The sequence below is a fragment of the Mustelus asterias genome, unplaced genomic scaffold (assembly GCF_964213995.1).
Source record: "Mustelus asterias unplaced genomic scaffold, sMusAst1.hap1.1 HAP1_SCAFFOLD_3357, whole genome shotgun sequence".
Lineage (NCBI taxonomy): Eukaryota > Metazoa > Chordata > Chondrichthyes > Carcharhiniformes > Triakidae > Mustelus > Mustelus asterias.
In genome coordinates this window covers 1-19,891 of record NW_027593302.1, presented here as the reverse complement: position 1 = coordinate 19,891, position 19,891 = coordinate 1, and the positions used below count along the sequence as shown (strand labels likewise).

At 45.0% G+C, this 19,891-nt stretch overlaps 1 protein-coding gene across 1 annotated transcript in view; it reads right to left on the bottom strand.

Moving 5' to 3' along the window:
• LOC144490489 (rho guanine nucleotide exchange factor 18-like) overlaps nucleotides 1-18,947 on the bottom strand; it is a gene marked incomplete at both ends in the record, with an annotated part of 32,119 nt that extends 13,172 nt beyond the window's left edge. The window contains 8 exons of the mRNA XM_078208230.1: nucleotides 1,866-1,922; nucleotides 7,970-8,103; nucleotides 8,208-8,348; nucleotides 9,929-10,105; nucleotides 10,974-11,053; nucleotides 11,674-11,852; nucleotides 12,512-12,588; nucleotides 18,693-18,947. Of these exons, the coding sequence (XP_078064356.1) occupies nucleotides 1,866-1,922; nucleotides 7,970-8,103; nucleotides 8,208-8,348; nucleotides 9,929-10,105; nucleotides 10,974-11,053; nucleotides 11,674-11,852; nucleotides 12,512-12,588; nucleotides 18,693-18,947 (1,100 nt within the window). The remainder of the gene's footprint in view (nucleotides 1-1,865; nucleotides 1,923-7,969; nucleotides 8,104-8,207; nucleotides 8,349-9,928; nucleotides 10,106-10,973; nucleotides 11,054-11,673; nucleotides 11,853-12,511; nucleotides 12,589-18,692) is intronic.
• Nucleotides 18,948-19,891: the final 944 nt, after the last annotated feature.

Here is a 19,891-nt window from a genome sequence, read left to right as displayed (position 1 = left end):
GGGTACAGAGAAGGTTCACCAGGTTGATTCCGGAGATGAGGGGGTTAGCTTATGAGGAGAGATTGAGTAGACTGGGCCTGTACTCATTGGAGTTAAGAAGGTTGAGGGGAGATCTTATAGAGACATATAAGATAATGAAGGGGCTAGACAGGGTAGAAGCAGCGAGGTTATTTCCACTTACAATGGAAACAAGAACTAGGGGGCATAGCCTCAAAATACGGGGGAGTCAATTTAGAACAGAGTTGAGGAGGAGCTTCTTCTCCCAGAGGGTAGTGAATCTTTGGAATTCTCTGCCCAATGAAGCAGTAGAGGCTACCTCGTTAAACGTGTTTAAGTCACAGATAGATAGATTTTTAATCATTAAGGGAATTAAGGGTTATGGGGAGCGGGCGGGTAAGTGGAACTGAACCCACTATCAGATCAGCCATGATCTTATTGAATGGCGGAGCAGGCCTGAGGGGCTAGATGGCCTACTCCTGCTCCTAGTTCTTATGTTATGTTCTTAATCCTGCTTTTCCCCCATAACCTTCGATCCCATTCGCCCCAAGTGCTATATCCAGCCGCCTCTTGAATACATTCAATGTTTTGGCATCAACTACTTCCTGTGGTAATGAATTCCACAGACTCACCATTCTTTGGGTGAAGAAATGTCTCATCTCCGGCCTAAATGGTCTACTCTGAATCCTCAGACTGTGATTCCTAGTTCTGGACTCCCCCACCATCGGGAACATCCTCCCTGCATCCACCCTGTCTAGTCCTGTTAGAGTTTTAAAAGTCTCTGAGATCCTCCCACATTCGTCTGAACTCCAGTGAAAACAATCCTAACCTAGTCATTCTCTTCCCATGCATCAGTCCCGTCAACCCCGGAATCAGCCTGGTAAACCTTTGCTGCACTCCCTCGAGAGCAAGAACATCCTTCCTCAGAAAAGGAGACCAAAACTGCACACAATACACTCAGTGTGGCCTCACCAAGGCCCTGCATGATTGCAGCATGGTGGAAGTTGGTGCATTAAATGGCAGAAGAGGGGTTAAATGGTCTCCATTGGTTCCTACATGTGAAATTCCAAGTTTAGCACTGCCTCATTGTTATTGTTACCTGATCTGTTCACCTGATCTCTTTTCAAAGCTTGGCTGTGTCCTCCTACATGATTGAAAACCCATTTTGTGGGATGCAGGCATCACTGGAAATGCTTACTGCTCATCCCCAACTGACCTTTAGAAAGCACTGGTGAGCTGCCTTTCTGAACAACTGCAGTCCATGTGGCAAAGTTACACCCGTAGCACTGCCAGGAAAGGTGGTCCAGGATTCTCACCCCACAGCAATGAAGGAAAAGTCGATATCTGTCCGAGTCAGGACAGCGAGAAGCTCTGCATTCCTATGCCCCACCTGCCCTTGTCCTTCTTGGAGACCGCAGGCTTGGAAGTTGCTGTTGAAGAAGCCTTCACAGAATACTACAGCGCAGAAGAGGCCCTTGGGCCCATCGAGTCCGCACTAACGTATGAAAGGCTCTGACCTGCCCACTTAATCCCACTTGCCAGCACTTGGCCCATAGCCTTGAATGTTATGACGTGCCAAGTACTCATCCAGGTACTTTTAAAAAGGATGTGAGGCATCCCGCCTCCACCACCCTCCCAGGCAGCGCATTCCAGACCGTCACCACTCTCTGGGTAACAACATTTTTCCTCAAATCCCCCCTAAACCTCCCACCCCTCACTATTAACTTTTATCCCCTCGTAACTGACCCTTCAACTAAGTGGAACAGCTGCTCCCTATCCACCCTGTCCATGCCCCTCTATGATTCTACCACCGTTTTATTAAATTCATTTATTTAAAAAAAACAGTAGTAAGGATGACAGGATCTTACCTCTACATCATGCAGAAAACCACTGTAACTAATGCTGCATGATCGGGATAGGTCGCTCTGAAATAAAGGGAATGGAGTCACCAGGTTAGATCCTGCTCCAGAGAATGGCTAAACTGAGGCTTTTGGCACGTACCAGTCGATCCAACAACTGTTCAAACCACTTCAACAACAGGAAGAGTTGCCGTGAAACCTGGCGGCGAACATGCTGCTAAACAGCTGGTGTTTGCGTGTAGTTTCTTCTATTCGTTAATGCCAGCAGATTAACCATGTTTCCCCACTTTGTACCCATGTCGACTTTTGCATTAATATGAAGCTATGAAGGCAAATTACTCCCTTATTACTCTGTCTCAATGTGGGGAATTAAACGGTCACTAAGTCTTGCAATAAAACCCCATCAGTCCCTCAACAACGAGAACTCAAATCGCGATTCTATTTTTCATTGCTCGGTCCTGTTGCCCAATTTTTAAGCGATGTAACCCCACCCACTGATGTTAAAAGCCATGAACTATGGTCATTTTTATCCTTTAGTGAAAATCCTTCAGTCTCCTCCCAGTTTGCTGAGTCACAGACAATGACTTGGATGGCAGCAGAACACAAGAAATAGAAGCAGGAGGAGGCCACCTTCTAACCTGCCCCGCCATTCAATACCTTCTAACCTGCCCCGCCATTCAATACGATCATGGCTGGTCTATACTGGCCTCAGCTCCTTTTCTGAGCCATTTCCTCTTTGCCCTTCTATCCCTCGATCTATCAAATATTTATCCAGTTCCACTTTAAATCCTTCTAATGATCCAGCCTCCACCAACCTTTGGGGCAGAGAATTCCAGAGATTTCGCCTCCCTCTGTGAGAAGAAATTTCCACACACCTCAGTTTTAAGCGACCAGCCCTTTATCTTGTAGCTTTGTCCCCTTGTTCAAGACTCTCCCACTAGTGAAAACATCTCACCATCTACCCTGTCAAGATCCCTCAGGATCTTGTGTGTGTGAATAAGGTCACCCATCACTCTTCTAAATTCCAAGGATTTAGAATACCCGGTCTCTCTTATAGGACAATACTCTCACCCTGGGGGGGTGGCACGGTGGCACAGTGGCAGCACTGCTGCCTCAGCGCCAGGGACCTGGGTTCGATTCACAGCTTGGGTAACTATCTGTGTGGAGTTTGCACTTTCTCCCCATGTCTGCGTGTGTTTCCTCCAGGTTCTCCGGTTTCCTCCCACACTCCAAAGATGTGCAGATTAGGTTGATAGGCCATGCTGAATTGCCACTTAGTAACAGGGGGATTAGCAGGCAATGACTCGGATAGCAGCAGCACACGAGAACTACATGGGGTTATGGGACTAGGGGTTGGGTGGGATTGTGGTCGGTGCAGACTCGACGGGTCAAACGGCCTCCTTCTGCACTGTAAGGATTCTATGATTAGCCTGATGGATCACCTTTGGGCTGCCTCCAATATTACTATCTTTTTTAAGGTAAGGGGATCAAAACTGTACGCAGTATTCCAGATGAGGCCTCACCAACATCTCGTACAATTGCAATAAAACTTTCCTATTTTTAAACTCCAACACAACAATAACTGGTCAGTACCACATGATTAGGAAGGAGACAAAGAAAACAGCCATGGTTCCTCTTCAAAAACTGGTCCTATTTTTGTTAGAACTAGAGGGTTTGATAAAGGTGTAAATTCATGAAGGGATAGGACAGGGTGGATACAAAGAACAAAGAACAGTACAGCACAGGAAACAGTCCCTTCGGCCCTCCAAGCCTGTGCCGTTCATTGGTCCAACTAGACCATTCGTTTGTATCCCTCCATTCCCAGACTGCTCATGTGACTATCAATCAGTTTTGAATAAACTGAAGGTCGATAAGTCCACTGGGCCTGATGAAATATATCCTAGGATTCTTTGGGAGGCAAGGGATGAGATTGCAGAGCCTTTGACTTTGATCTTTGGGTCCTCGCTGTCCACAGGGATAGTGCCAGAGGACTGGAGAATGGCGAATGTTGTTCCTCTGTTTAAGAAAGGGAATAGAAATGACCCTGGTAATTATAGAACGGTTAGTCTTACTTCGGTGGTTGGTAAATTGATGGAAAAGGTCCTTAGGGATGGGATTTACGACCATTTAGAAAGATGCGGATTAATCCGGGATAGTCAGCACGGATTCGTGAAGGGCAAGTCGTGCCTCACAAATTTGATTGAATTTTTTGAGGAGGTAACTAAGTGTGTTGATGAAGGTAGGGCAGTTGATGTCATATACATGGATTTTAGTAAGGCGTTTGATAAGGTCCCCCATGGTCGGCTTATGATGAAAGTGAGGAGGTGTGGGATAGAGGGAAAGTTGGCCGATTGGATAGGTAACTGGCTGTCTGATCGAAGTAAGAAGTTTAACAACACCAGGTTAAAGTCCAACAGGTTTATTTGGTAGCAAAACCCACACAAGCTTTCGGAGATGCAAGCCCCTTCTTCAGGTGAGTGGGAATTCTGTTCACAAACAGAGCATATAAAGACACAAACTCAATTTACATGAATAATGGTTGGAATGCGAATACTTACAACTAATCAAGTCTTTAAGAAACAAAACAACGTGAGTGGAGAGAGCATCAATACAGGCTAAAAAGATGTGTATTGTCTCCAGACAAGACAGCCAGTGAAACTCTGTGGGGGTTACAAATAGTGTGACATGAACCCAATATCCCGGTTGAGGCCGTCCTCGTGTGTGCGGAACTTGGCTATCAGTTTCTGCTCAGCGACTCTGCGCCGTCGTGTGTCGCGAAGGCCGCCTTGGAGAACGCTTACCCGAATATCGGAGGCCGAATGCCCGTAACCGCTGAAGTGCTCCCCAACAGGAAGAGAACAGTCTTGCCTGGTGATTGTCGAGTGGTGTTCATTCATCCGTTGTCGCAGCGTCTGTATAGTTTCCCCAATGTACCATGCCTCGGGACATCCTTTCTTGCAGCGTATCAGGTAGACAACGTTGGCCGAGTTGCAAGAGTATGTACCGTGTACCTGGTGGATGGTGTTCTCACGTGAGATGATGGCATCTGTGTTGATGATCCGGCACGTCTTGCAGAGGTTGCTGTGGCAGGGTTGTGTGGTGTCATGGTCACTGTCCATGTCCATGGCGTGGATAGCCAAGTTCCGCACACACGAGGACGGCCTCAACCGGGATATTGGGTTCATGTCACACTATTTGTAACCCCCACAGAGTTTCACTGGCTGTCTTGTCTGGAGACAATACACATCTTTTTAGCCTGTCTTGATGCTCTCTCCACTCACATGGTTTTGTTTCTTAAAGACTTGATTAGTTGTAAGTATTCGCATTCCAACCATTATTCATGTAAATTGAGTTTGTGTCTTTATATGCTCTGTTTGTGAACAGAATTCCCACTCACCTGAAGAAGGGGCTTGCAGCTCCGAAAGCTTGTGTGGCTTTTGCTACCAAATAAACCTGTTGGACTTTAACCTGGTGTTGTTAAACTTCTTACTGTGTTTACCCCAGTCCAACGCCGGCATCTCCACATCATGTCTGATCGAAGACAGAGGGTGGTGGTGGATGGAAAATTTTCGGATTGGAGGCAGGTTGCTAGCGGAGTGCCACAGGGATCAGTGCTTGGTCTTCTGCTCCTTGTGATTTTTATTAATGACTTAGAGGAGGGGGCTGAAGGGTGGATCAGTAAATTTGCTGATGACACCAAGATTGGTGGAGTAGTGGATGAGGTGGAGGGCTGTTGTAGGCTGCAAAGAGACATAGATAGAATGCAAAGCTGGGCTGAAAAATGGCAAATGGAGTTTAACCCTGATAAATGTGAGGTGATTCATTTTGGTAGGACTAATTTAAATGTGGATTACAGGGTCAAAGGTAGGGTTCTGTGGAGGAACAGAGAGATCTTGGGGTCCATATCCACAGATCTCTAAAGGTTGCCACTCAAGTGGATAGAGCTGTGAAGAAGGCCTATAGTGTGTTAGCTTTTATTAACAGGGGGGTTGGAGTTTAAGAGCCGTGGGGTTATGCTGCAACTGTACAGGACCTTGGTGAGACCACATTTGGAATATTGTGTGCAGTTCTGGTCACCTCACTATAAGAAGGATGTGGAAGCGCTGGAAAGAGTGCAGAGGAGATTTACCAGAATGCTGCCTGGTTTGGAGGGTAGGTCTTATGAGGAAAGGTTGAGGGAGCTAGGGCTGTTCTCTCTGGAGCGGAGGAGGCTGAGGGGAGACTTAATAGAGGTTTATAAAATGATGAAGGGGATAGATAGAGTGAACGTTCAAAGACTATTTCCTCGGGTGGATGGAGCTGTTACAAGGGGGCATACCTATAGGGTTCGTGGTGGGAGATACAGGAAGGATATCAGAGGTAGGTTCTTTACGCAGAGAGTGGTTGGGGTGTGGAATGGACTGCCTGCAGTGATAGTGGAGTCAGACACTTTAGGAACATTTAAGCGGTTATTGGATAGGCACATGGAGCACACCAGGATGATAGGGAGTGGGATAGCTTGATCTTGTTTCAGATAAAGCTCGGCACAACATCGTGGCCGAAGGGCCTGTTGTGTGCTGTACTGTTCTATGTTCTATCCAGGTAAGTCTTAAACGATGCCAGCGTGTCTGCCTCCGCCATCCTACTTGGCAGCGCATTCCAGGCCCCCACCACTCTGTGTAAAAAACGTCCCTCTGATATCTGAGTTATACCTCGCCCCCTAACCCCTTGAGCCCGTGACCCCTCGTGATCGTCACCTCTGACCTGGGAAAAAGCTTCCCACTGTTCACCCTATCTATACCTTTCATAATCTTGTACACCTCTATTAGGTCTCCCCTCATTCTCCGTCTTTCCAGGGAGAACAAGCCCAGTTTACCCAATCTCTCCTCATAGCTAAGACCCTCCATACCAGGCAACATCCTGGTAAACCTTCTCTGCACTCACTCTAAAGCCTTCTGGTAGTGCGGCAACCAGAACTGGACGCAGTACTCAAATGTGGCCTAGCCAGCGTTCTATACAGCTGCAACATCAGACTCCAGCTTTTATACTCTATACCCCGTCCTATAAAGGCAAGCATACCATATGCCTTCTTCACCACCTTCTCCACCTGTGCTGCCACCTTCAAGGATTTGTGGACTTGCACACCTAGGTCCCTGTGTTTCTATACTCTTGATGGCTCTGCCATTTATTGTATAACTCCCCCCTACATTAGTTCTTCCAAAATGCATCACTTTGCATTTATCTGGATTAAATTCCATCTGCCACCTCTCCGCCCAATTTTCCAGCCTATCTATATCCTGCTGTATTGTCTGACAGATAGAGACAGACTTTTCAGTGATTGAGGGGTCCTGGAAAAAGAGCAATGGGTGTGAGGTTAAACTATGAGATTTAGCAGAGAGATGGAGGAACAGTTAAACTGAAGGTAGTGGAATAAACCAGGAGTGTTAGTGATTGAAGCTGAGATCACATCAACATCTCAGAGTTGGTTAGATAAATGTTTGAAGGAAAAGGGAATAACGCAACATGGGAACAGAGCAGCCAGGAAGGTTCAGCATAATGGTCATGTGGAGATCAACTACATTGGGGTTAAATGGCTTAATTTATACAATTTTGTTTTAACAGAATCTCTACAGTGCAGAAGGCGGCCATTCAGCCCAACAAGTCTGCAGCGACTCTCCAACAGAGCATCTTACCTAGGCCCTAACCCCATAACCCCACGTATTTATCCCGCTAATCCCCCCCAATTTACACATCTTTGTACACTAAAGGGCAATTTAGCACGGCCAATCCACCCAGCCCACACATCTTTGGACTGTGGGAGGAAACCAGAACACCCGGAGGAAACCCACGCAGACAACGTGCAGACTCCACACAGACAGTGGCCCAAGGTCAGAATTGAACCCGGGTCCCTGGTGCTGTGAGGCAGCAGTGTTAAGCACTGTACCACGTAATTAGGATTTCTGTTATGTACAGGATAATTATTGGCACCATTCCATCACAAAGAGATTCCCATCAATTGGAAATCAAAGGTCAGTATACTAGATATTACTGAGGAAGTAAAAGGGAAATATGATGGACAGTGAACACAGGAATGAAACCTCTATCACTGAAGACTTTTTAAAGAATTACTGTACCGTCCGTCCGCCCTCACTCTCACTGCACACATCCTGCAGTTGAGGTTCGGAGCTGGCCCGAGATCCAGCTTTTTCCTTCACCTTCAGTTCGCTATTGGAAGAGAGTGTGTTTGACTTTTTTCTGATGGAGCCATCTGAAAATGAGAGGGGTTGAGAGGTAAACGGAAAACTGCAGACCTGACAAAAAGACTAACGCAACTTTCACCGGGAGTGGGGGGAGGCAGTCGTTCCAACCTACCTTTGGTTAGATTACTGGAACTGCTGTCGTAGCCTCCGAACGTCTCAGCACGCCGTGGCAAACTCGAGGTACCCAAGCTGTCCTCCGACTGCCAGCTTATGCTGCTGGGCTGGGCGGCAATTAGATTCTGAAGGTTTTCAACTGGAATAATAAACAGTCTTGCTGTTAATGCTGGACTTGATCAGAAAAACCCAAGGGACCTCGGCACCCTCGCTGTCCCAATCCCTCTTCCTAAATAGTAAGGAGTCTCACAACACTAGGTTAAAGTTCAACAGGTTTATTTGAAATCACGAGCTTTCGGAGTGCTGGCCCTTTCATCAGGTGACTCATCGGATGAAGGAGCAGCACTCCGAAAGCTCATGATTCCAAATAAACCTGTTGGACTTTAGCCCAGCGTTGAGAGACTGTGTCCACCCCAGTCCAACGCCGGCATCTCCACATCATTTCTAAATAGTGTCATTTTGTGCCAATAAGGAAGACAATCTTTGCAGATTGGTCACTGGCTCCTTTCGTGGTTTTGTTGCTCTCCCTGGGCGCTAACGTGACTAATGTTTGGGGAGAAGAGTGATGTGCAAATTTACACCATCACATGGACTGATGAGTCAGTGGGGACATTATTGATGGAATTCTCTGTCTCCTGAACCTGGTTTTGATTTGTCACATGTATCGGGATATAGTAAAAAGTAGTGTATCTTGTGCACTATACAGGACATATCCTTCATTAAGTACATAGCAGAGAAGGAAAGGTGCAGAATATAGTGTTGCAGTTACAGATAGGGTGAAGAGAAAGATCAGCTTAATATATGGTAGGACCATTCAAAAGTTTGATGGCAGCAGGGAAGAGGTTGTGCGTGAGTCAGTTGGTACGTGATTTCAGGTGTTTGTATCATGTTTACACACGCATGCACACACGTCAGAGACAGAGCACGAGTTTGGGTTACGTGAACCTGCATTGCTCTAAAGTCAGATCCCAGAGATGAGACCCACATGTCCATGAGCTGAGGGAAGATTTTGTTTTAATTCCCAGTTTAGCTCATTTAAAACAAATTTGAGTGCAGAGAATTCATCGTGCGGCAGAGCAGACTGGTTTCCGTTAGATTTAACAGGGAGAGACATTTCAACGGTGAGATTTTCACCTTCAGCCACTTCAAAAAGAATAGAAGAAAAAAACAGGTCATTCCACTGCCAGGTACTTGGTCTGGTTAGAATCAAGAATCAAGTGATTAGATGCAAAGTCAGCAGCGAGATGGTTAAACTTAAGGTGGCAAGAGGGGAGGGGCAACAACTGGTCTCTGTGCACAAGGGCGAAAAATGGGGGACGTGGACACATCTGTTGCGATGCTTCCACAGTCAAATAGTCTGATAACATTCACCATTACAAGCTGGCCACAACAAATGGTCATCGAGTAAGGTGAGAAGTCTCACAACACCAGGTTAAAGTCCAACGGGTTTATTTGGTAGCAAATACCATTGAGTAAGGTGCCAGAGAAAGGCTGAAGTGTCAGTGTCTTGAAAATATAGGAGGAATAAACAAGGAGGAGTGCACAGCTGGTATTTGACTTGTTTTTTAACTATTCAGGCACTAGTTCAGTGGGTTCTCTATAGTAGGTACCCTATAGCTACATTAACCAAAGCACAGAATTTTCATGGCACGTCTGCATTCTTAAAATGACTTTGGCCCCCATCTCTCTGCCATTTCCAAATACACAGCTCAAACTCACTTTCTTTCATCACTTCATTAATCACGGTATCTCGCTGAGACTCCAGCATGTCAGCTCGAAGCAGCATGCGTGGCCTTCCTGTGTCCAGGTACCCGTTCACCTCTGCTATGTCGCTGTAAATTTCCAACTTCTCACACAGGGTCCGCTTGATCACTTCATCCTTCGTGCTCAGACATTCTAGAAACATGACCGACAAGAACCCGGTAAGCAGCCGTGATGCAAACTGCCGAACACTTCATCAGGTTACATATCACGTGGCGCTGCCACGATCCAAAACTCGACACCCGAACTAACCGACTGCAGCTCACCAAACGCTGCCAGTAAAAGGCGCCATCAAACGCAGCATTAAGCCACACAGCCATAGGGTCAACATGAAGGATGCCAACAACTCAACATCACCCATTATTGAGAGAGAGTGCCTTGAAAAGAGGAGGAGCACAGTTTCCACACCGGCTGTGGCACAGTGGTTAGCACTGCTGCTTCACAGCGTCAGGGACCCAGGTTCAATTCCTTGCTTGGGTCACTGTCTGTGTGGAGTTTGCACATTCTCCCCATGTCTGCGTGGGTTTCCTCCGGGTGCTCCGGTTTCCCCCCCCACAGTCCAAAGATGTGCGGGTTAGGTGGATTGGCCAAGTTAAATTCTCCCTCCGTGTACCCAAACAGGGAGTGTGGCGATTAGGGGATTTTCACAGTAACTTCATTGCAGTGTTAATGTAAACCTTCTTGTGACACCAATAAATAAACTTTAAAACGTCGAGCATTATCCAGTGAATCTCCTGTAAGGTCACAGAGAGCGATCAGGATCGTACTTGGCTGTGATGCCCTCCGTAGTCAAATAACTGGTCAATAGCATGGATCAAGGGATAAGGTTGCTAGTACCTGCGCATCTCCAGCTAAGCCACCACCTATAATTGGGTGCCTGAAGCAGAGAATGTTCTTAATACTCACACTTCTCAACGGAAGTAAAAAAAAAGATAAGATTAAAGCACAGGATTGATTTATCTCAAAGCCCGGCTGCAGGTTCTCTGCACCATCGTCATCTTACGCTGGAGTTCTTTGATTCGCGCTGCTCTTCTCTCGTCCTTCTGCCGTTCTTCACCCAGGACTGCCTCTTCCATTGGATACCTGAGCGAAAGAAAAGGTGGTTTAGACACGGACGTGAAATCAGTCGATCTCACCCGCAGGTGGTTTCGGTCTTGATAAAGAAATTTTTAAAAATACATTTCTATTGAGCCTTTCACAAGCTCAGGACATCTTTGCAAAGTACTGCATAGCCAGCAAAGCACCTTTTGAACTGCAGTCACTATCGTAACATTGGAAGCCACCACAGCAGCACGCTCCCAGAAACTGCAACCTGATAATGAGCAAACAACTTGTTAGTGATGTTGGTTGTTATTACTGTACAGGCACCACGGATGGGTAAAAGAGGGAAGGTAGTGGTCTGGGAGTTCATCAGTTGCCAGGCCCCCGATCCTGTAAGGGAATAAGGGGAGGAAGAACTGTTCAAGACAGCAATAATAGTAAGTTAACAGTCTGAAAGTAGTCCTGAACACCAAACAAAGACAAAAACAATGTTTTAAATGTACTAGTGTGCTTTACAGACGTGGCGAGGGATTAGTAAGATTGGTTTGAAATGGGCATAGAGACTCCTATGGGTTAGTAATGGTTTCCAACTAATGGAGTCAGCATAATACACACAATGTTGACACTTCAGATAGGAAGCAGAGTTTACACTGCCAAGCTACCTGTCAATCGCATCTCGGATAACTGCCATCCAAGTGTTGCGCTCCTCCTTAGAGTTAGTGTGGATCTCGTACATCTCAGGCCCATCATCAGAGGCACTGATGAGGAACATTCCTTTCTCTTCATTGGCCACTTCCCTGACGATTAGCTTTTGCAACGAGATGCCAGCTGGCTTCTGGTCCTGAGAAGTTGGGAGATGTGGAGACCGAGTTAGTGTGAGCATAAAATGACTCAAAAACAGCCAAGGCAGTAGCAGAACATTAAAAACACAGGAACAAAATATAATTCCTTTTTGCCTCGAAAATGCAGCTCCCTCCACCAAGCAGCAGGGTTAAAATCAACCTTTTACCGACTGGGCTCATCTGGAAAACTGTCAGCACAGTCTCGTAGTGGTAAGCACTGCTGCTTCACAACGCTGCTACCTCAGCGCCTGGGACCCGGGTTCCATTCCCAACTTGGGTCACTGTCTGAGCAGAGTCTGCACGGTCTCCCTGTGTCCACATGGGTTTCTTCCGCGTGCTCCGGTTTCCTCCCACAGTCCGAAAGAGGTACTGGTTTGGGGATTGGCCATGCTAAATTCTCCCTCAGTGTACCCAAACAGGTGTGTCGGAGTGTGGCGATCAGGGGATTTTCACAGTAACTTCATTGCAGTGTTAATGTAAGCTTACTTGTGACAACAAACAAACTTAAACTATACCCCAAACTGGACTGACTCAACTCCTTCAAGAAAACAGGGCACAACGGTACATTAGCACCATGCCTTGCTGACATGGCCAATGGCTTACATCCTTGGTTGAATAGCATTTGGCTAACTATGTTTTGTTAGTAGGCTGCACTTACCACTGTTGCAAACGAGTATTTCTGGTCCTTTTCTTGAAGCAGCAGAATCACGTCTGACAAAACGAGGGCTAGAATATCTAAGAAGGGGAACACAAACATGGTTAATAAAATATCGATTCTCCCCTTCAAAAAAAAACCCAGGCACTTTTACTTTCCAATTCCCAAAACGTCAGACCAATAACACCAGAAATTCCCCTGGGATGTTTTGCCCTCAGTTCTCATCTAGCAATCGGAGATTGTTGCTAATGCTCTACTGTCTCTGAAGTTTCCGGTGGTAATAATGAATCAAACATAGTTCTCAACTTTCTCTTTAAAGGTAGCAATGCAGATGAACATTGGATAGACACGAGTAGTATTTCTATAAGATGCCAAAAAGCTATTCACATGACGTGATAACGAATGTTGCTCTATTGAAGCTTTTAAAGAATGTTTTCATGGCTTCAAGGATTGTGCAACTCTTTCAACTAATCCATTGGTTGATGGATAATAAGGTGTGGATTTTATATGCTGAGTACCATTTACTTTGGGATAATCCTCAAATTCGAAGTAAACTGTGAACCATTTTCCACTAACAATCTGTTCTGGTTTACCAAACCTTGCAAAAATTGTGTCAAAATTCAGGTGTAGATCATCTCTCAACAATTTCTGACCACTTTAGAGTGTGCATCAATTATGGCTAAGAGCATGTAACACTCAATAGATGAACAAAATCTACATGCAATCGTTGCCAATGCTATTTTAGGCCACTCCCAAGGGTGCAAGAGAAACAATGATGGTTATTTCTTATTCATGCACAGGATCGACACTCTCCCACTTTTTCTTCAATCTGAACATCCAGGCCCGGTCACCAAAAATAATTCCTTCATCCAGACTGAACCAGGACGTTCTTCAAGTAGTTGTTCAAGAACTCTTCCACGCAGACTAGGAGGGATGATCACTCGGATTCCTCACAATAGACACCCACCATGGACCGTCAACTCAAGCTTTCTTGATACAAATGGTTTTTTAAAATCAGTATGTGTATGATGCATTCCAGCTATCGTTCCTTGCAATACCATGTCCACCACCTTCCCCATCATGGGACCATTTCCAGTATGCCTCAACTTGAGAATCTGTCACAGGCAAATGATCTACTAGTGCAAAGAATATTAACAAAACTAGTTGGTGACACCTGCTCAATAGGTGTGATAATGTGTCAGCATTAGCATGACACGCTGATGATATAAAATATCGTAGGAATGTGCAGGTAAGATCAGTGACCATCTTCGCAATCAGCTAGCAGCAAACAACGGTATGCCTTTAAACCGGCCCAAAAATAGTACTTAAGGGTCGATCATCAGCCAATAATGTGAAATGATGACCACATAAATAATGATGAAACGTTTGTACGACAAAAAAATACTCGATGCTTCTTTTTCTAACAGGACATAGTCAGATTCAGCACTATCAGCGTACGCAAAGCAAAAGCTATTGGTCGTTCTTCTCCTGAAGGTATGTGAAACTACCGCCCCCACTGCAAAAGGTGAAGCATCGCAAGCAAGCTACAAATGGTAAAACGAACCAATACTTCAGACTTCTGCAAAGCATCTTTAACATCCTTGTATGCTTTCTCACATTCAGTTGTGCAATCCGATCACTGCATAGTATACGGAGAGAAACAATAGCTTCAATTATATAGCTAAGTTAAGAACAAATTTGTCACAATAATTCTAATCCTAGAACGTGGTGCTTCTAAAATAGCTCCCATCTTTTTAGGTGCTTTACGTAGGCCTTTTATCATCGATAACATGACTCAAACACGTGATCCAAACGTTTGGAAAAAGTCACATTTTTCTTTCTAGATAAGGAGACAACGTGCTTGAAGACATTTCAATTTTGCTTCTGGTCACTAGACACTAATTAGATCATCCAGGTAATATTGTACACCAGAGACACTTAAAAACTGATTCATCTTTGGAATAGGGCTGGTGCAGATGTTATTACAAAAGGTAATCTATTATAACGAAAAAGACCTTTATGAGTATTGATGGTAAGCAATCATTGAGATCCAGTGCCTACATTCATCTCTAAATATGCTTAAGATCAATCTAGATGAATTTCTGCACCACCTGATATAACCCAAACAATTCTTCAATTAAAGGAAGTGGATGTTGATCAGCACACAACCCTAGATTTATGGTTGCTTTTAAATCACCATAAATACTAACTAAACCATCTGGTTTCATGACAGGTACGATGGGGGTAGCCCAATCACCCATTGTAACCGGCTCTAATACACCAGTATTAACAAGTTGCACTAATTCTTCTTTGACCTTGGATGAACTGCATATGGCACTGCTCTTGCTTTTGTCTTGAGTTTCATTTGAATTCCCTTCATTGAGCCAAGTGTCTCTTCCAATACACTCTTGTAATACCCAGAAGGTGCTGTGGGTCTGTTTTGGCTATTTAATCCTGTTGACAGCACTCCAGTTAAGCTTTATCTGCTCCAACCATGATCTCTCAAATAAAGCTGGAAAATGACCACAGACCGCATGGAGAGGTAACTCCGCTGTTTTCCACTCTACTGTAAGTTGACCACGATGTAACCTTTTAATCAGCACAACCTCTTCCATGCATGTCCTTAAAATCACATCAGCTGGTTTTAAAAGAAGATGCTTCAGTTTTTTTCGGTATGTAGTCTCAGGAATTAAAGCAGCATCATTATCAACCCCCATCCTAATAGATTGTCCACTTAACTTTGGAATCACCCAGAATCTATAGGATTCACCCTATATGGTGAAGATGTTCAGTTGGAGTGCTTCATAATATTTCTGAATATTCTCATCTTCAGTCATAATTCTTTTCTTCCATGTTGTAAATTCTTTTTTGTAGAATGCAACTTGTTCTTCTTGAAGGCACCCAGATTCTTCTTCTGAATCTTCTTCTCAAAGGATGCTGGTCTAGTCCAACAAGCTTTTGCAACGTGACCCATTTTGCCACAATTCTTGCATTGACTGTCCTTGCTCCAGCATTCACTTGCTAAATGGCTCATTTTGACACAATCTCTGACATGCTTGTTGCTGTTTTGACTTCTTATGGGCAGTTCCCAACTTGTGAATCTTCATTCCTGCACTAAATTGCGAAACCTCTTTGGCAGCCAGTTCTACCGACACTGCAAATTCTACTGCTGTCTTTAAAGTTAAAAGGTGTTCAGAAAGCAATCTTCTTTGAATAACCTCATCTTGGAGGTCACAAACTAGACAATCTCAAGGGGTATCTTCTAATGACTCACCAAATTCACAATGTTGTCACAGCCTTTTTAAGGTTGCCACAAACTGAGCAATACTTTCGTCTTCTACTTGATTCCTTCAGTGGAACCTGAACCATTCCACGATGATCAATGGTTTTGGAGAGTAATGTTCTTCAAGGATCTTTGTCAAGTCATCATAGGTTTTGGTTCCTGGCTTTGCTGGATGAACCAAGCTCCAGTGCAAATTGAAGGTTTTACTTCTTATTGTACTGAGAAAAGCTGGTATGAGCAACTCGTCAGCAATTTTATCGATTGTATAAAGTATTAAAAACATTCAGCAAAGGGACGCCATGATTCATTTTCTTCATAGAATCCCTACAGGAGGAGGCCATTCGGTCCATCAAGTCTGCACCGACCACAATCCCACCCAGGCCCTATTCCTGTAATTCCACACATTTACCCTGCTAATGCCCCTGTCACTAGACTCAATATAGAACGACAAATCAAGCTAATCTGCACATCTTTGCTCTGTGGGAGGAAACCGGAGCACCCAGAGGAAACGCATGCAGACACGGGGAGAATGTGCAAACTCCACAGTGTCCCGAGGCCGGAATTGAACCCGGATCCCTGGCGCTGAAGCAGCAGTGTTAACCACTGTGCCACCGTGCTGCCCAAATTGTGAAGATCCTTTCTTCATTGAAAGGAACCATGGATCCTAACTGACCCGCCATTTCACTTGCAGACAGTAGCAACTCGAGACTGCTCAGTATTTTTTTTACTCTTCCCAGAACTCTCCTTTTTACCCTGGAGGCTGTAGACTTGAAGTAATTTATTTTTCAAAAGGCCCCAGGTCTACAGCAAATCACCCACTCTTTTCAAATATGCCAGATACAATATACTCTGGGTCTGTACTCATTGGAGTTTAGAAAAATGAGGGGGGATCTTATTGAAACTTACAGGATATTGCGAGGCCTGGATAGAGTGGACTTGGAAAGGGTGTTTCCTCTAGTAGGAAAATCTAGAAACAGAGGGCACAACCTCAGGCTAAAGGGACAATCCTTTAGAACAGAGATGAAGAGGAATTTCTTCAGCCAGAGTAGTGGAATCTGTGAAACTTTTTGCCACAGAAGGCTGTGGAGACCAGGTCATTGAGTGTCTTTAAGACAGATAGATCGGTACTTGATTAATAAGGGGATCAGGGGTTATGGGGAAAAGGCAGGAGAATGGGGATGAGAAAAATATCAACCATGATTGAATGGCGGAGCAGACTCGATGGGCCAAGTGGCCTAATTCTGCTCCGATGTCTTATGGTCTTATACCACCTGGAATCTCACCCTTCACTGATTGGAAAAATCCCCTCTTTTAAAACCACACAGAGCACTTCCATCCTTTTATTCTTACTTGGTCTTCCATCACGAGCACTTCAATCCTGTTGTTGTTGATTTTCCCTAGCCTAATATTCAAAACACGAAGACGCACAATGTTTCTTTTTTCCTTTAGGACCTTTTCTCGATGTTCTTGAAACAAAATCCCGGCTAATTCTAATTTTCTTTTTATAATGTCCTATGTTAGGGATTGTGGGTTTTAAACCAAATGAAAAGGACATGGTTTGCACACACAGATTAATAACACACAGCAGGTTTATTGAAAGAGATGTTCTGTGCACTGAACAGAAACTGAAACTAAACATTGGCTTGTGAAACCACCTAATGACATGATGTAGTCATGTGAACTGCTCTTAAATCAATCATGCAACCACTTAAAATATATAAGAGAATCCATGCCAGATCTCTTGTGAACAATCCAATCGTGTTCTATCCCTGCAGCTTTGCAAGTTTATTTCCTTCAATTATCTATTAATTTATGTTTGAAATCATTGATCATCTCGGTTTCCACCACCCTCATAGGCAGAGAGTTCCAGCCTATTACCACTTGCCGTCATGTTTCTCCTTTCGACCAAACCTCCAACCTGTGCCTCCCAGTCCATGCATCATTGATGAATGCTACCAGTATTTCTTGGTCTGCCCTGCTGTGCACAACATGGCTACCATGTTTACCCATGTATTAGGTCTTTTGAACGCCGAGAGGATGGGACAGTTGATGTATAAATTGTGGTGGCACAGTGGCTAGCACTACTGCTTCACAGCTCCAGGGATCCGGGTTCGATTCCCGGCTCGGGTGACTGTCTGTGCGGAGCTTGCACGTTCTTCCAGTGTCTGTGCGGGTTTCCTCCGGGTGCTCCAGTTTCCTCCCACAGCCCAAAGATGTGCAGGTTAGGTGGATTGGCCATGCTAAATTGCCCCTTAAGTGTCCTGAGATGCGTAGATTAGAGAGATTAGTGGGGTAAATATGTGGGGTTACGGGGAAGGCCCTGGGTGGGATTGTTGTCAGTGCAGACTTGGTGGGCCAAATGGCCTCCTTCTGCACTGTAGGGATTCTATAAATGCAAGTTTGCCCTTTTCGACTTTTCAGAGCCTATACCCTGACATCACTCATATCCCAGTAAGGTCTCCTCGTGACATTCTATCCAATATTTCCCCCTTAAATGTCTCTGCTTCTTCCTGTTAATGTCATAATTAATGCCTACGTCTTATCTTTGGCACCTACCAATTTTAATCTGACAAGAAGCTACATGTGCATTACTTATCAAAACCTTTCTGGTGGTCCACATATTTTCATCAACATTATTTAACACCAGCAGTTAGCAATGATGGTAAGATAATGCCATTCAAAAAATCCACGCAACTATACAATAGGGTTTCTAAACATTTTCAGTAGTTTCCTGATAATTGAGATCAACGAGGCTGGAGTGATCACCTCAGATCCAGTCTCCCTATTGGTTCAATTCTTGTTGCTGTTGTTGCACAGGCTGCCTATCCCGCAAAGGTCATTTCTTAGTTATCTGCCTTTTAACATTTCACCAGAAGTTGTAAATATAAACGGGGTTTTTACCTTTTAGTCGTCCAGATGCGGCTTTCCAGCAGACAACTCCTTCGTGCAAAAGTCTCCTCTTTGCTCTCAGCATGTCTATTTTACGGAAGGCATTTCCATTCTTGAGCTTGGCTATCGACTTGGGTTCCATCCGATTTGCAATCTCCTTCAAGCGCCTGGCTTTCTCGCGCTCGCTCACTTTCTCGTCTACGTCCGTTATCATGCCCTTTATCAGAAGTAATGCCTTGGTCAGCTCTTCGTGATCCTCCGAGCCAGCTTTGAAAGACACAGGAGCACTCATCAGACTCAAGTCTGCATACCATCTGGAATCTCCACTTGAGGGGTGGAAATTCTCACTTATTGACTTCTCCCAGTGGCACTCAGCATCCACAATGTCAATCTCCGGGAGAAATTGCACTGGGCCGAGTATGGGGTCTAGCCGGTCCAGTCAAGTCAAGTTGGTGGGTCGCTCCATTTGGGCCAGGGTTCGTATCAAGACAGAGGGGTGGGGAGAGGTGGAAATCAGAGTGGAGAATATTGAAAGAGAAAGAGGGGGGGGATTTGTGTGCATGTCTGTGTGCGTGCATGCACGCACGCACAAGTCCCCTGAAAGGTCTGGTGTGCGGGAGAGTCCCATGCAGAGATCAGTCTGGGTATTTAAAATAGTTACACTGAAGTTAGAAGAGGTGTTAACTCTTCTCGCTCTTTGAGTAGCTACTAGTGCAACAGTGGCAGAATTAGCTAAAGTTAGCAATTTAAATAGCTTTGTCAGATGGTTCCCAGGGCAGTGCAACTGTCCAGAGAATTCTGGACAATTGTGGTGCAAATTCTTACCTGGGAACTTCCAAGACGGATTCCCCAGCACATTTTAGGGATACCCTCCCAAATCCGGGAGAGCCCGGAAGTTGTGGCCTAATGTTGAAACCCAGCCGGGCCAACATCTCACTGTTGGACAGGCTGTGACTAGAGGGCCAGAGATTCTTGGGGAAACAGGGACCTTGGAAAAGAATGAGTTGAGAGTAGGAAACCATGCAGCGAATCTCAATTTTAAACACAACACAGAGGAACAAGGGACATTTAAAAAGGGGGAATTGAAAATGCTGAGAAATGAGGGGGAAAATCTCAGAGCAGCAACAGTCAGAATGGTGCCTGTTAAAGAAAGGCAAGGAAGACTTTGATGGAGAAAGAGAGCTTGGATCATCAAAACCGGATTTGATTTA